Source organism: Microtus oregoni, unplaced genomic scaffold (assembly GCF_018167655.1).
Source record: "Microtus oregoni isolate MIOR12 unplaced genomic scaffold, Mior012 000061F_ref0000440, whole genome shotgun sequence".
Taxonomy (NCBI): domain Eukaryota; kingdom Metazoa; phylum Chordata; class Mammalia; order Rodentia; family Cricetidae; genus Microtus; species Microtus oregoni.
In genome coordinates this window covers 10,999,597-11,016,019 of record NW_024543871.1, presented here as the reverse complement: position 1 = coordinate 11,016,019, position 16,423 = coordinate 10,999,597, and the positions used below count along the sequence as shown (strand labels likewise).

Genomic DNA, 16,423 nt, shown 5'->3' with positions numbered 1-16,423 from the left:
TATGTGAATTAGACTTTCTGTGGTTTTTTCTGTTTATTTAATGGGGTAATGATTGCGTGAATCTCATTGGAGGGTCAGGACTATCAGATGGGCTAATATCCCTGAAGAGTATAAATGAGGCTTCAACTAAGCAAAGCAGAGGAAGGGGTTGGTTTGTGTGAACCAGGGGTTGATGGTGAGACACCATTCTGAGCTGAAATATCTGCCTAACAGAACTTCTTTTACTGAAGGTGATTCAACTCTTGTGCGACTTCGTGTCTGTCCAACATTTCCTGCTATTTGGAAGATATTTATGATCTAGACATTTCTCAAATGGATCTCTTCCTCCTGGATAAACAAAGGTAAAAGCTTAAGATGAGCTTCATGGAAGGTTTCAGATTGGATCTTTATGAAGCATAAGCACCTCCTCCATGGGTTTCAGACATGGGCAAAACTAAATCTTGCCATGCTAGCTCATTTGTCTTACACAAGAGAATTTTCCACCCTGATTCTGGTTGTGCTTCAAAACTCACTGATTCTGACATCAAAAGGCTCAGATCTGCCTTAACAAGGAAGAGGGCATGGGTAGGGTGTTACTCAATTCATACTAGATTTTAAAGTCACCTTGCTGATATGACTTCCCAATTTAGTAGAGCTACTGCCTTCACCCTGTTAGGAAGTACATTCCACAGAGAATGTGGAATAGTGGGAAGCTGGTAGAGAAATTTTTGTGGCAAGGAGGTACAGTTTGTAGTGCACTCAGACCTTCTGCATTGGAGGTGGCAATGTTATCATGTACATGCCTGAACTTTATTTATGCTCAAGAACACAGTGACATCCTTCAGGGCATAGTTATTCATGAACATTAACCCCACATCCATTAACCCTACTTATGAACCAATAAGTGATCTAAATAAGTTGGTGCATACAGTAAATGTATAGTATTAATTTGGTGCTGGAGAAGATAGTTTCTCACACAAGACAGTTGGGATACTTCATATTCAGCAATGAAATGAAGGTAATTTTCTAATGTGTATGTTTGAGTAAGTCATGGGAAATGATTGAAATATTCATGAGGGCTCATGTTTCACATACAGATTTTAATTTTGGTCACATAATAATAATTCAGGTTTTCCAATATGTTTTCCGATAACACATACACTAGCATACACATGTAGAAATATAGCAGACAATATAGGTGAATTAAATTTGTGTAAATTCACTACCATAATTTATAGATATTTGTGCATTCTTCTGCTTATACCTCTCATTTAAGCTATTTATCTTATTTATGTATTGTAAATACTGCTTAATTAAACATCATTTAACATGTGTTGTAAATTATTGAGTATTAATTCCAAGCATTAACATGTTTAGTTAACAAATTTGCACATTTCAGCATTTGATAGATATAGTGAAATTGCTAATCAAAACCTCATATAGAGGGAACTTTGGCCATAGGTATATTACTTAAATACAACTTTTTGTGACAGCAAGGACCAGGTATGAGAACTTATTGCTCTGTAAACCATAACTCATTTTGTTTTCCACTGTCCCTTGTGTTCCTGACTTGACTATATACCTGTTCAATTTCATCTTTAGACTTGCCAATGTGAAGGAGTGCCTCTTCAAGTTCAGTGGCCTCCTCTGCAGCCTATCGGCCTTGGTGTTTGAGATTGTCATCGCAAGCAGCCAATCCTGGCGCCTCTGGGAATTCAATGACAAGCTTGTGCAATTCGTGTCTTTTGGACTTTGGGAAGCTTGCTACCCTCAAGAATTTAATGCTTCAGGCACTGTAACCAAGATTCTGGTGCACACCCCTATCAGTTCCACTTGGACCATTTCACCTGAATTTCAGTATGCACAAACACTGATAATGTGGGCTGTTACGATGAAGCCTGTAGTTCTGATTTTCAGTGCAATCGCCATTAATATTGGCTGCATGAAAGACCCATTTATTGAGATGCAGTTATTTTGCTACAAGGTTGCTGCCTTAGTTTTGTGTGTTAGCAGCATCTTCACATTTGTTTCTGTGAGCTGGAACCACTTTGTAGATCATTGTGGCCAAACCACTCTTGACTTTCCACCTGCCTTTCCAGTTAAAAAAGAAGCCTTAATAAGCAAACACTATACTGTTGTGTTCCCAATAGGAGTACTGATTGCCACCATGTCACTCTTTGGTGTTACCTTCTTTCTCTTTGAGAAAAACTCTTTGAAACTAAAGAATCAGGTGAAGGCCAAGTGTGCTTCCATAGTGGCAGATCAAGAGATATGAAGTGAGAACTACATTTGCAACATCTGTCAGAAGATTCCTAGAAGAAAGTTCCTACTCATTTAAAAACTCTTGTAGTTCTCAACTAGTTCTAAATAAAGCATCACCTTTATTTTCTTGGTCTGTCTAAATGACTTCCTCCTCTGTCTAACCTGTCTCTTTCTTTGGGTATTTTTGTATCCTAATCTCTGAAGGCCATGATCATGCGTTCAGGTATTTCCGACAGGCAGTAGCAGGGAAAAGTAATGGTGAAATGCATGTTGCAAAGATATTTATCACAGGATAAATATCAAGTGAAAGAAGGTTTGTAAGGAAGCTGACACATAAACACAATTCTGTCTGGAGACACTCTGAAACTCAGGTCTCCTGAAGGCAGAGCTGGACTTCATAGTGATAGCTCTGCAGATAGTGTGTTCCCTTGTCATGTAGTAGGAAGACTATGCTGTACACTGGACAGTCATGCATATCTTTCTGTTTGTGAGTATCACAAATTGCCGAGCATTCCCTATGTGCTCTGATAGAAAATATGGTGTAAAGATCATAGGGCTGCTTGTCCGAGTTGTTTTTCTTGTTTTTACCTTCAGAAACACTGGGTTCAAACCCACATTAAGCTTGGTGGCAAGCTTACATAGCCACTGGGCAATCTCACTAACTTCAAATATACCCCCACTTCACATAAGGATATCCCATGCTTGGCATCCATAGAATGTAGACCATTTTATAAAGTAAAAGAAATTTGCTTGCAAATGGGTAGAACTAGAAAAGGTCATCCTGAGTGAGGTAACCCAGACCCAGAAAAACAATTATTTTTTTTAAATATTTATTATGTATACAGTACTCCATCTGTGTGTATGCCTGCAGGCCAGAAGAGGGCACCAGACCCCATTACAGATGGTTGTGAGCCACCATGTGGTTGCTGGGAATCGAACTCAGGACCTTTGGAAGAGCAGACAATGCTCTTAAGCACTGAGCCATCTCTCCAGCCCCCCAGAAAGACAATTATTGTATGTACTCACATATAAGTGAATATTAGCTGTAAGGTAACCATGATGCAATCACAGGCCCAGAGAGGATAACCATGCTACAATCACAGGCTCAGAGAGAAGCTAATTAACAAGGGGTCATGATGGGGCTTGAGAATCTCACTGTGAAAGGGTAATAGAATAGACATCACTGATGGATGGGAGAGGGGTCTAGACGGGGGCAAGGAATGAGAACAGGATGGATCAGGTGAAGGGAAAGTGGGGAGAGAGTACTGAGAGAGACAACTGGCTTCTGGGACATCTCTGGGTTGAGCTATAAACCTAGGAAAATGGAAATTCCCAGCAATCTATGAGGTAACCCATTCCGCTCCATCATGCCTTGAACTCCATCCACTCTTCCTCCTCTGTTTCTCTTCAGAAAAGGGTGGGCCTCCCATGGATTTCAGTCAATCACGGAATATCAAGTTGCAGTGAGACGAGGCATCTCCTGTTTTATTTAGGCTGGATGAGGTAATCTGGTAGGCAGAAAGGGTCCCCAAAGTAGGCAACAGCATCAGAGATAGCCCCTGTTGCCATTGTTAGGAGTCCCACAAGAAGACCAATCTACATGGCTGTAACTCACACACATACACACACACACACACACAAACACACACACACACATACGTACACAGAAGGCCTAGGGTTTCTGTTTTTCCTTGTTAGATTTACATATCTTTATTCACCAGGGCAATGTCTAACCACAAAGACCTATTTCCTGCATCTCTGCTACTATATGGATTCCCTGCTTAATCCCATTAAAGCCAGGCCTACCAGAATAATCTGCAATCCTCAAGTCCTGACTGTGGATGAGTATATTATACATTGGAATTCCCTGTTGCTTTTGACCATATCTTACTCTTCTTTTTAATCCTTTATTTCATTATAGTTCAGGTTTAATAATTAAAGCAATAATCAAATAACAACATATGTCAAATGATCAGAAGAGGTTAAGCAGCTTGTGCCAATGAAACAGTATGTTATGTTCTGTGGACTTAAGGGCCTATTGCTTCAAAAGCAACAGGAAGAACGTGTTTATAATGGTACTTGAAAATAAATGATAAATATGAGCATAGGAATATAGTAGGTGAAAATATTCTACACATGAAAAAGACAAAATATTTAGAAAATGATTAACTGGGCATGTTTGTTTGTTTGCTTGTTTGTTTGTTTATTTATTAAAGATATCTGTCTCCTCCCCGCCACCGCCTCCCATTTCCCTCCCCCTCCCCCTCCCCCAAATCCTTCTCTCTCATAAACCCAAAGAGCAGTCAGGGTCCCCTGCCCGGTGGGGAGTCCAAGGACCTCCCACCTCCTTCCAGGTCTAGTAAGGTGAGCATCCAAACAGCCTAGGCTCCCACAAAGCCAGTACGTGCAGTAGGATCAAAACCCATTGCCATTGTTCTTGACTTCTCAGCAGTCCTCATTGTCTGCTATGTTCAGCTAGTCCGGTTTTATCCCAGGCTTTTTCAGACCCGGTCCAGCTGGCCTTGGTGAGTTCTCGATAGAACATCCCCATTGTCTCAGTGTGTGGGTGCACCCCTCGCTGTCGTGAGTTCCTCGCCTGTGCTCTCTTCTCCTTCTGCTCCTGATTTGGACCTTGGGATTTCAGTCCGGTGCTCCAATGTGGAACTCTGTCTCTGTCTCCTTTCATCGCCTGATGAATGTTAATATACAGGAGGATGACTATATGTTTTTCTTTGGGTTCACCTTCTTATTTAGCTTCTCTAGGATCACGAATTATAGGCTCAATGTCCTTTATTTATGGCTAGAAACCAATTATGAGTGAGTACATCAGGAGACCGCTTCCGACATATAACCCCAGCAGCATAGACATTAAGGGCATCATTGAATAAATGGGACCTCCAGAGACTGAGAAGCTTCTGTAAAGCAATGGACACTGTCACTAAGACCAAAAGGTAACCCACTGACTGGGAGAAGATCTTCACCAACCCCGCAACTGACAAAGGTCTGATCTCCAAAATATATAAAGAACTCAAGAAACTAGACTGTAAAAGGCTAATCAACCCAATTATAAAATGGGGCACTGAGCTGAACAGAGAATTCTCAACAGAAGAAGTTCAAATGGCCAAAAGACACTTAAGGTCATGCTCAACTTCTTTAGTGATCAGGGAAATGCAAATTAAGACAACTTTAAGATACCATCTTACACCTGTCAGAATGGCTAAAATCAAAAACACCAATGATAGCCTTACCTGAAGAGGTTGTGGAGAAAGGGGCACACTCATCCATTGCTGATGGGAATGCAAACTTGTGCAACCACTTTGGAAAGCAGTGTGGCGGTTTCTCAGGAAATTCGGGATCAACCTACCCCTGGACCCAGCAATATCACTCTTGGGAATATACCCAAGAGATGCCCTATCATACAACAAACGTATATGCTCAACTATATTCATAGCAGCATTGTTTGTAATAGCCAGAACCTGGAAACAACCTAGATGCCCTTCAATGGAAGAATGGATGAAGAGTGTATGGAATATATACGTATTAGAGTACTACTCAGCAGTAAAAAGCAATGACTTCGTGAATCTTCTGTTTAATCCTAATGCTCTTAATAGTAGTTCTCATCATATAGTTTCTATACCAGCTTTCCCTGATGGATCCATAAGACATAAACTCATGTTCTTCTCCTCTTCATAGTCCCAAGTCCTATCTGTGGGAACACAGATTAAGCACTAATTTCCATGATGATTTTCCCCATAACCTCTTCTGCTCTGTGCCATTTCCATACTCCTTGGCTTTGCTCTGGTAACACAAGTTCATTCACTGGCTCTCTCTGCCATGTACCATAAGAACAGATCTTGCTCCACTGCCTTGATATGATACCTACTTCTCAATACACACATTGTTTAGCCATTTTCCTACTGCAAAACCTCAGCTGTCAGAGTTATCCCCATGTCCCCAGTCCCACTTCTGATCACACAATTATGTAACTGCCTTGCCTTGTGAGTGCCCCTATTCCATATACACCTCCTTTATCAACAAATACAAAGCCCTAGACCTGAATGCAGAATCAGTCATCAGTTTTCCTCATGACACTCAACTTATCCTCTGCTATCTCTGGACTAGCCAACTGTACATTGGCTTTGCATGGGAATTTTCCAAGAATAACACTTCACAGCCTCAAAACCACACTTCTAACCCAACCAGTAGTCATGCAAGTACTACATCAGATTTCATCAAATCCAAATTCATCTGATCCATCTCTACACTTCAGTTTGACGCCCTGTTTGCAGGAATCTAACACATGATTGCCTCGGGACAAAAGACGGATACCACATGAGAACTGAAGGAGACTTTGAAAGGACAAACAAGACCCATACCCATTCAAACCAGACCATATGCCAGTATTATTAACTGTGTAGCAGACACAAAAAATCTCCACTAACCAAGAAGATATTTGCAATTGATACTTGCTGGAGAAAGAAGATCAGAGCTGCCACCCTGCGTCCCCGCATGTGTGCGCATTACCTCAGCTGGTCCGCCCGAGACCCCCTGAGCGCAAACCCTAGTCCCCCGCAGGAACCCATTTCCACTCCGACAAGATGAAAGAAACCATCATGAACCAGGAAAAACTGGCCAAGCTGCAGGCACAAGTGTGCATTGGTGGGAAAGGAACTGCTCGCAGAAAGAAGAAGGTGGTTCACAGAACAGCCACAGCAGATGATAAAAAACTGCAGTTCTCCTTAAAGAAGTTCTCTGGTATTGAAGAGGTGAACATGTTCACAAACCAAGGAACAGTGATCCATTTTAACAACCCTGAAGTTCAGGCGTCTCTGGTAGCAAACACCTTCACCGTTACAGGCCACGTTGAGACAAAGCAACTGACAGAAATGCTTCCCAGCATTCTAAACCAGCTTGGGGCAGACAGTCTGACTAGTTCAAGGAGACTGGCTGAAGCTCTGCCCAAACAATCTGTGGATGGAGAAGCACCCCTTGCTACTGGAGAGGATGATGATGATGATGAAGTCCCAGATCTGGTGGAGAATTTTGATGAGGCGTCTTAGAATGAGGCAAACTGAACGGAGGCGACTTCTGAAGAACTGACACTTGCAGAAGTTACAGGAGCTGCTATTTTACATCATGGCTGCTTTTAAAGGGTCTTTTGTTTATGGATCTGATCAAATCTAGATCGCTAATATTTTTAAGCCCAAGCCCCTTGGACACTGCAGCTCTTTTCAGTTTTTGCTTAAACACAATTCAGTCTTTGCAGCGAATTACGCTGAAGAAGCCTGGGGATAAAGTTTGGAAAAGGGTTAATAAAATTCTTTGCCTAGAAAAAAATAAAAAGAAAATCAGTTTTGTTCAATGGAATATAACTGGGAATACTCAATACATTCCAGTGTAGGCTTCATAACTAGCAGTAGCTGGCCAATGCAAACCTTATGCCATGTGTTCATTTAGTATTTTCGTCTTTCTTGTATTAAGATTTTTTTCAGAGATAGAGAAAGCAAAGACTGAACAAGTGGGCAGGTAGAGATGTGGGAAACAAAGGGAGTAGAAAACGTTGATGAAGGGAGAAATCATGATAAATTTATTTTATGAGAATTTTTTCAAATTAATTCTAGATTAATTTAAATCCTTAATAGATTAATTATATCTCTAAAGGTTTGTACATATGAGAGGGACATTAACCACTCTGGCCCTTTAAGACTATATGTCTTGACTCTGGTTCTTTGCTCATAATGTGACATTCATCTCTGGTAGCTATGGAAACAAGAATTTTTAAAGTCACTCTCATACTGGGCAGTCACTAGCATTTGGCCTTCATAGAAGGGAAGAGAGGCAAGTATTTTATGTTTTCTACATGGTTTCTGTTAAAAGCTTTCAATTTCAGGAGACATAGAAGGTCAAAGAAGTCAATGACCTAAGATTCAACTCTTTGTTGATATCATGTCTATGTCAGTAAATCCTACTGAATATAAGTACTGGGAATCCCTGTGTAGCTGTGAAGGCTCTGTAGCCTGTATTGAGCTTTATACATTTGTAGTTTCCTGAAACTGAGTATGTGAATTAGACTTTCTGTGGTTTTTTCTGTTTATTTAATGGGGTAATGATTGCGTGAATCTCATTGGAGGGTCAGGACTATCAGATGGGCTAATATCCCTGAAGAGTATAAATGAGGCTTCAACTAAGCAAAGCAGAGGAAGGGGTTGGTTTGTGTGAACCAGGGGTTGATGGTGAGACACCATTCTGAGCTGAAATATCTGCCTAACAGAACTTCTTTTACTGAAGGTGATTCAACTCTTGTGCGACTTCGTGTCTGTCCAACATTTCCTGCTATTTGGAAGATATTTATGATCTTGACATTTCTCAAATGGATCTCTTCCTCCTGGATAAACAAAGGTAAAAGCTTAAGATGAGCTTCATGGAAGGTTTCAGATTGGATCTTTATGAAGCATAAGCACCTCCTCCATGGGTTTCAGACATGGGCAAAACTAAATCTTTCCATGCTAGCTCATTTGTCTTACACAAGAGAATTTTCCACCCTGATTCTGGTTGTGCTTCAAAACTCACTGATTCTGACATCAAAAGGCTCAGATCTGCCTTAACAAGGAAGAGGGCATGGGTAGGGTGTTACTCAATTCATACTAGATTTTAAAGTCACCTTGCTGATATGACTTCCCAATTTAGTAGAGCTACTGCCTTCACCCTGTTAGGAAGTACATTCCACAGAGAATGTGGAATAGTGGGAAGCTGGTAGAGAAATTTTTGTGGCAAGGAGGTACAGTTTGTAGTGCACTCAAACCTTCTGCATTGGAGGTGGCAATGTTATCATGTACATGCCTGAACTTTATTTATGCTCAAGAACACAGTGACATCCTTCAGGGCATAGTTATTCATGACCATTAACCCCACATCCATTAACCCTACTTATGAACCAATAAGTGATCTAAATAAGTTGGTGCATACAGTAAATGTATAGTATTAATTTGGTGCTGGAGAAGATAGTTTCTCACACAAGACAGTTGGGATACTTCATATTCAGCAATGAAATGAAGGTAATTTTCTAATGTGTATGTTTGAGTAAGTCATGGGAAATGATTGAAATATTCATGAGGGCTCATGTTTCACATACAGATTTTAATTTTGGTCACATAATAATAATTCAGGTTTTCCAATATGTTTTCCGATAACACATACACTAGCATACACATGTAGAAATATAGCAGACAATATAGGTGAATTAAATTTGTGTAAATTCACTACCATAATTTATAGATATTTGTGCATTCTTCTGCTTATACCTCTCATTTAAGCTATTTATCTTATTTATGTATTGTAAATACTGCTTAATTAAACATCATTTAACATGTGTTGTAAATTATTGAGTATTAATTCCAAGCATTAACATGTTTAGTTAACAAATTTGCACATTTCAGCATTTGATAGATATAGTGAAATTGCTAATCAAAACCTCATATAGAGGGAACTTTGGCCATAGGTATATTACTTAAATACAACTTTTTGTGACAGCAAGGACCAGGTATGAGAACTTATTGCTCTGTAAACCATAACTCATTTTGTTTTCCACTGTCCCTTGTGTTCCTGACTTGACTATATACCTGTTCAATTTCATCTTTAGACTTGCCAATGTGAAGGAGTGCCTCTTCAAGTTCAGTGGCCTCCTCTGCAGCCTATCGGCCTTGGTGTTTGAGATTGTCATCGCAAGCAGCCAATCCTGGCGCCTCTGGGAATTCAATGACAAGCTTGTGCAATTCGTGTCTTTTGGACTTTGGGAAGCTTGCTACCCTCAAGAATTTAATGCTTCAGGCACTGTAACCAAGATTCTGGTGCACACCCCTATCAGTTCCACTTGGACCATTTCACCTGAATTTCAGTATGCACAAACACTGATAATGTGGGCTGTTACGATGAAGCCTGTAGTTCTGATTTTCAGTGCAATCGCCATTAATATTGGCTGCATGAAAGACCCATTTATTGAGATGCAGTTATTTTGCTACAAGGTTGCTGCCTTAGTTTTGTGTGTTAGCAGCATCTTCACATTTGTTTCTGTGAGCTGGAACCACTTTGTAGATCATTGTGGCCAAACCACTCTTGACTTTCCACCTGACTTTCCAGTTAAAAAAGAAGCCTTAATAAGCAAACACTATACTGTTGTGTTCCCAATAGGAGTACTGATTGCCACCATGTCACTCTTTGGTGTTACCTTCTTTCTCTTTGAGATAAACTCTTTGAAACTAAAGAATCAGGTGAAGGCCAAGTGTGCTTCCATAGTGGCAGATCAAGAGATATGAAGTGAGAACTACATTTGCAACATCTGTCAGAAGATTCCTAGAAGAAAGTTCCTACTCATTTAAAAACTCTTGTAGTTCTCAACTAGTTCTAAATAAAGCATCACCTTTATTTTCTTGGTCTGTCTAAATGACTTCCTCCTCTGTCTAACCTGTCTCTTTCTTTGGGTATTTTTGTATCCTAATCTCTGAAGGCCATGATCATGCGTTCAGGTATTTCCGACAGGCAGTAGCAGGGAAAAGTAATGATGAAATGCATGTTGCAAAGATATTTATCACAGGATAAATATCAAGTGAAAGAAGGTTTGTAAGGAAGCTGACACATAAACAGAAAAGTAAACACAATTCTGTCTGGAGACACTCTGAAACTCAGGTCTCCTGAAGGCAGAGCTGGACTTCATAGTGATAGCTCTGCAGATAGTGTGTTCCCTTGTCATGTAGTAGGAAGACTATGCTGTACACTGGACAGTCATGCATATCTTTCTGTTTGTGAGTATCACAAATTGCCGAGCATTCCCTATGTGCTCTGATAGAAAATATGGTGTAAAGATCATAGGGCTGCTTGTCCGAGTTGTTTTTCTTGTTTTTACCTTCAGAAACACTGGGTTCAAACCCACATTAAGCTTGGTGGCAAGCTTACATAGCCACTGGGCAATCTCACTAACTTCAAATATACCCCCACTTCACATAAGGATATCCCATGCTTGGCATCCATAGAATGTAGACCATTTTATAAAGTAAAAGAAATTTGCTTGCAAATGGGTAGAACTAGAAAAGGTCATCCTGAGTGAGGTAACCCAGACCCAGAAAAACAATTATTTTTTTTAAATATTTATTATGTATACAGTACTCCATCTGTGTGTATGCCTGCAGGCCAGAAGAGGGCACCAGACCCCATTACAGATGGTTGTGAGCCACCATGTGGTTGCTGGGAATCGAACTCAGGACCTTTGGAAGAGCAGACAATGCTCTTAAGCACTGAGCCATCTCTCCAGCCCCCCAGAAAGACAATTATTGTATGTACTCACATATAAGTGAATATTAGCTGTAAGGTAACCATGATGCAATCACAGGCCCAGAGAGGATAACCATGCTACAATCACAGGCTCAGAGAGAAGCTAATTAACAAGGGGTCATGATGGGGCTTGAGAATCTCACTGTGAAAGGGTAATAGAATAGACATCACTGATGGATGGGAGAGGGGTCTAGACGGGGGCAAGGAATGAGAACAGGATGGATCAGGTGAAGGGAAAATGGGGAGAGAGTACTGAGAGAGACAACTGGCTTCTGGGACATCTCTGGGTTGAGCTATAAACCTAGGAAAATGGAAATTCCCAGCAATCTATGAGGTAACCCATTCCGCTCCATCATGCCTTGAACTCCATCCACTCTTCCTCCTCTGTTTCTCTTCAGAAAAGGGTGGGCCTCCCATGGATTTCAGTCAATCACGGAATATCAAGTTGCAGTGAGACGAGGCATCTCCTGTTTTATTTAGGCTGAATGAGGTAATCTGGTAGGCAGAAAGGGTCCCTAAAGTAGGCAACAGCATCAGAGATAGCCCCTGTTGCCATTGTTAGGAGTCCCACAAGAAGACCAATCTACATGGCTGTAACTCACACACATACACACACACACACACACACACACACACACACACAAACACACACACACACACACATACGTACACAGAAGGCCTAGGGTTTCTGTTTTTCCTTGTTAGATTTACATATCTTTATTCACCAGGGCAATGTCTAACCACAAAGACCTATTTCCTGCATCTCTGCTATTATATGGATTCCCTGCTTAATCCCATTAAAGCCAGGCCTACCAGAATAATCTGCAATCCTCAAGCCCTGACTGTGGATGAGTATATTATACATTGGAATTCCCTGTTGCTTTTGACCATATCTTACTCTTCTTTTTAATCCTTTATTTCATTATAGTTCAGGTTTAATAATTAAAGCAATAATCAAATAACAACATATGTCAAATGATCAGAAGAGGTTAAGCAGCTTGTGCCAATGAAACAGTATGTTATGTTCTGTGGACTTAAGAGCCTATTGCTTCAAAAGCAACAGGAAGAACGTGTTTATAATGGTACTTGAAAATAAATGATAAATATGAGCATAGGAATATAGTAGGTGAAAATATTCTACACATGAAAAAGACAAAATATTTAGAAAATGATTAACTGGGCATGTTTGTTTGTTTGCTTGTTTGTTTGTTTATTTATTAAAGATATCTGTCTCCTCCCCGCCACCGCCTCCGATTTCCCTCCCCCTCCCCCTCCCCCAAATCCTTCTCTCTCATAAACCCAAAGAGCAGTCAGGGTCCCCTGCCCGGTGGGGAGTCCAAGGACCTCCCACCTCCTTCCAGGTCTAGTAAGGTGAGCATCCAAACAGCCTAGGCTCCCACAAAGCCAGTACGTGCAGTAGGATCAAAACCCATTGCCATTGTTCTTGACTTCTCAGCAGTCCTCATTGTCTGCTATGTTCAGCGAGTCCGGTTTTATCCCAGGCTTTTTCAGACCCGGTCCAGCTGGCCTTGGTGAGTTCTCGATAGAACATCCCCATTGTCTCAGTGTGTGGGTGCACCCCTCGCTGTCGTGAGTTCCTCGCCTGTGCTCTCTTCTCCTTCTGCTCCTGATTTGGACCTTGGGATTTCAGTCCGGTGCTCCAATGTGGAACTCTGTCTCTGTCTCCTTTCATCGCCTGATGAATGTTAATATACAGGAGGATGACTATATGTTTTTCTTTGGGTTCACCTTCTTATTTAGCTTCTCTAGGATCACGAATTATAGGCTCAATGTCCTTTATTTATGGCTAGAAACCAATTATGAGTGAGTACATCAGGAGACCGCTTCCGACATATAACCCCAGCAGCATAGACATTAAGGGCATCATTGAATAAATGGGACCTCCAGAGACTGAGAAGCTTCTGTAAAGCAATGGACACTGTCACTAAGACAAAAAGGTAACCCACTGACTGGGAGAAGATCTTCACCAACCCCGCAACTGACAAAGGTCTGATCTCCAAAATATATAAAGAACTCAAGAAACTAGACTGTAAAAGGCTAATCAACCCAATTATAAAATGGGGCACTGAGCTGAACAGAGAATTCTCAACAGAAGAAGTTCAAATGGCCAAAAGACACTTAAGGTCATGCTCAACTTCTTTAGTGATCAGGGAAATGCAAATTAAGACAACTTTAAGATACCATCTTACACCTGTCAGAATGGCTAAAATCAAAAACACCAATGATAGCCTTAGCTGAAGAGGTTGTGGAGAAAGGGGCACACTCATCCATTGCTGATGGGAATGCAAACTTGTGCAACCACTTTGGAAAGCAGTGTGGCGGTTTCTCAGGAAATTCGGGATCAACCTACCCCTGGACCCAGCAATACCACTCTTGGGAATATACCCAAGAGATGCTCTATCAAATGACAAAAGCATTTGTTCAACTATGTTCATAGCAGTATTATTTGTAATAGCCAGAACCTGGAAACAACCTAGATGCCCTTCAACGGAAGAATGGATGAAGAAAGTATGGAATATATACATATTAGGGTATTACTCAGCAGTAAAAAACAAGGACTTCTTGAATTTTGCATACAAATGGATGGAAATAGAAAACACTATCCTGAGTGAGGTAAGCCAGACCCAAAAAGAGGAACATGGGATGTACTCACTCATATTTGGTTTCTAGCCATAAATAAAGGACATTGAGCCTATAATTCATGTTCCTAGAGAAGCTAAATAAGGTGAATCCAAAGACAAACACATAGGCATCCTCAGGAATATTAACCTTCATCAGGCGATGAAAGGAGACAGAGACAGAGACCCATCTAATTTCTTACTGTCTGTTTTTTCCTAGTGCCTAGAATATTACTTTAAACTTACTACTCCTCAATAAGCAAAGATATATTTGATGACACATTGTCAGATAACACCCAATAGTGTTTGCAGGATTGCTAAAGAACCTCTAAGTCTTTAATAGTTTGTTTTTGTTTTTCTATCAGATGCATTTTCTAACTGTTTAGTTGTACAGAAAGTGGAAAAGAATTGTCAGAAGATGAAGAAATGGTGTCAAGGTGGCAAATCTTTCTAAACTTTCGACATATACATACATATAAGTATGTGTGTATACATATATACATGTGTATGCATGTATATATACTCACAGGACATTAACATGGAAGTCATTCATTTGAATGCCTAGTATCTTTCTTTGTATTTGTCTCTAAATTTTACACCTCTTTATTCTGTCATTTCTTAGTTTGGGTTGCAACAGTTTTTATTTCAAATTCTAAATTACTTGTATCTTCTACTATTGGTTTATACTGGTGTGTGTGTGTGTGTGTACTCTAGTTACTTTCTTATTTTCTATGTCTGTACAGGTTCTCAGCATTGGCATACTAAGCAATGCCCTGTCTCACAAGTCATATTCTTCTGTCATTCTGAGCACGTTTTCCTCTCCTGCTTTTATGATTGGCAATTTTGTGCCTTTTCTATTTCTTTGCCCACTACACTTCTATCACCCTCCAGTAACTATACCAAAAGGCAATTCGACAGGCTGCAAGAATATTTATTAATTACGTAATTCTCAGTAGAGTATTCTTTCTTCTGTTGCATCTCTTTGGCTCTCACTATAGGGATTTGATGTCAATCACAGCCAGCACCCAAATTTCAAAAAAAAAAATACTAACAAAACCTGCTGTACTTAAAAAAGAATGATCAACAAGGAAAGGATAGGTTTGGATATAGATCAATTGCCATGTATTACATTGCTATTTAATATAATTATTTTTATCTAAACATTCATATTATTTTTCCTATCTTTTGATCATTTGAAACGTTCATACTTTTATAATATCTACCCCATTTCCCCAACTTGTCCTAGATCTACCTCCATTTCCTGCCCACCCAACTTTGTATCTTTTTTAAAGAAAACTCAAGTGTAATTTGAGTTGCCCATATACTCTGGGATATGTGGCCTTCAGTGCTTCGTGGTCAACCTATCAGGGCTCACATCTTTAGAAAGAATGGTTCTCCCTATCTCAGCAGCTATTAGTTGCCAAATGCCACCTAAGGATTTTGTCTAGCATGAGCTTGTGTGGCTCTTATGCATACTATCACAAGTGCTGTAACTTTGTATGTACAACTGCTTTGCTCTGCCAAAAAACAAAACTAAAAACAACAAAAAAACCACACACATTTCCTTTATAGTTATCCTCCAGCCCCAGTTTTTACAGACTTTCCATTCCTTCTTTCACAGTGACCTGTGACTTTTGAGAGGAGAGGGTACTATATAAGTGTCCTATTTGTGGCCGAGGATTACACGCACAGTCTCTTAGTCTTTGCAACTTGACTAGCTATGGGTGTCTATGTTAATAGCCCTCTATTGCAATATGGAGCGTCTCTGACAAGGCCTGGGGAATGCACTAATCTATGGATATAACAGAAAACCATTATGAGTGGTTTTAGTGGTATGCCCATTTAGCAATATAATGGTTTGTTTGTCCCGTAAAGCTTCTGACCCATTTAGTCACAAGTTCTTGGCCCTGACAGCAGCGATTACATTGTGTTCTTGTATACACATGCATTCATACCATCATATGAAGGTCAGAGGACTACTGAAGGAAGTTGGTTTTGTATTTCTACCATGTAAAACCAAGGATGGAAGTCTGGATTGGTGCCTTGACCCACTGAGCCATCTCAGCTAGCCATAGAATGACATTTGATTAATATCTGGAACAAATTCCTGATGACAAATCCTGTCTTGGCATCTTTTTTTAACAACTAGAACAGGAGAACAAGCAAAAGTTACTAAGAAACTTTATAAAAATCCACAGGAAACAGCTCCTATTACCAGC

The 16,423-nt window shown here is 40.3% G+C and overlaps 2 protein-coding genes across 2 annotated transcripts; both read left to right on the top strand.

Annotated features, from left to right (window-relative positions):
* The first annotated feature begins 6,839 nt into the window (after positions 1-6,839).
* LOC121439531 (transcription factor BTF3-like) lies at positions 6,840-7,301 on the top strand. The gene has a single exon (XM_041640037.1). It carries the CDS (start codon positions 6,840-6,842, stop codon positions 7,299-7,301), a length of 462 nt encoding a protein of 153 aa, XP_041495971.1.
* A 1,310-nt stretch (positions 7,302-8,611) lies between these two features.
* LOC121439452 lies at positions 8,612-10,553 on the top strand. The gene is made up of 2 exons (XM_041639948.1): positions 8,612-8,640; positions 9,881-10,553. Exons 1-2 carry the CDS (start codon positions 8,612-8,614, stop codon positions 10,551-10,553), a joined length of 702 nt encoding a protein of 233 aa, XP_041495882.1.
* The last annotated feature ends 5,870 nt before the right edge of the window (positions 10,554-16,423 follow it).

Bases quoted from the DNA above. Each gene is read 5' to 3' on its own strand.
- LOC121439531 (XM_041640037.1), top strand. From the start codon at position 6,840: ATGAAAGAAACCATCATGAACCAGGAAAAACTGGCCAAGCTGCAGGCA.
- LOC121439452 (XM_041639948.1), top strand. From the start codon at position 8,612: ATGGATCTCTTCCTCCTGGATAAACAAAG. The intron at 8,641-9,880 runs GTAAAAGCTTAA...TTTCATCTTTAG, and splicing joins TTCCTCCTGGATAAACAAAG to ACTTGCCAATGTGAAGGAGT.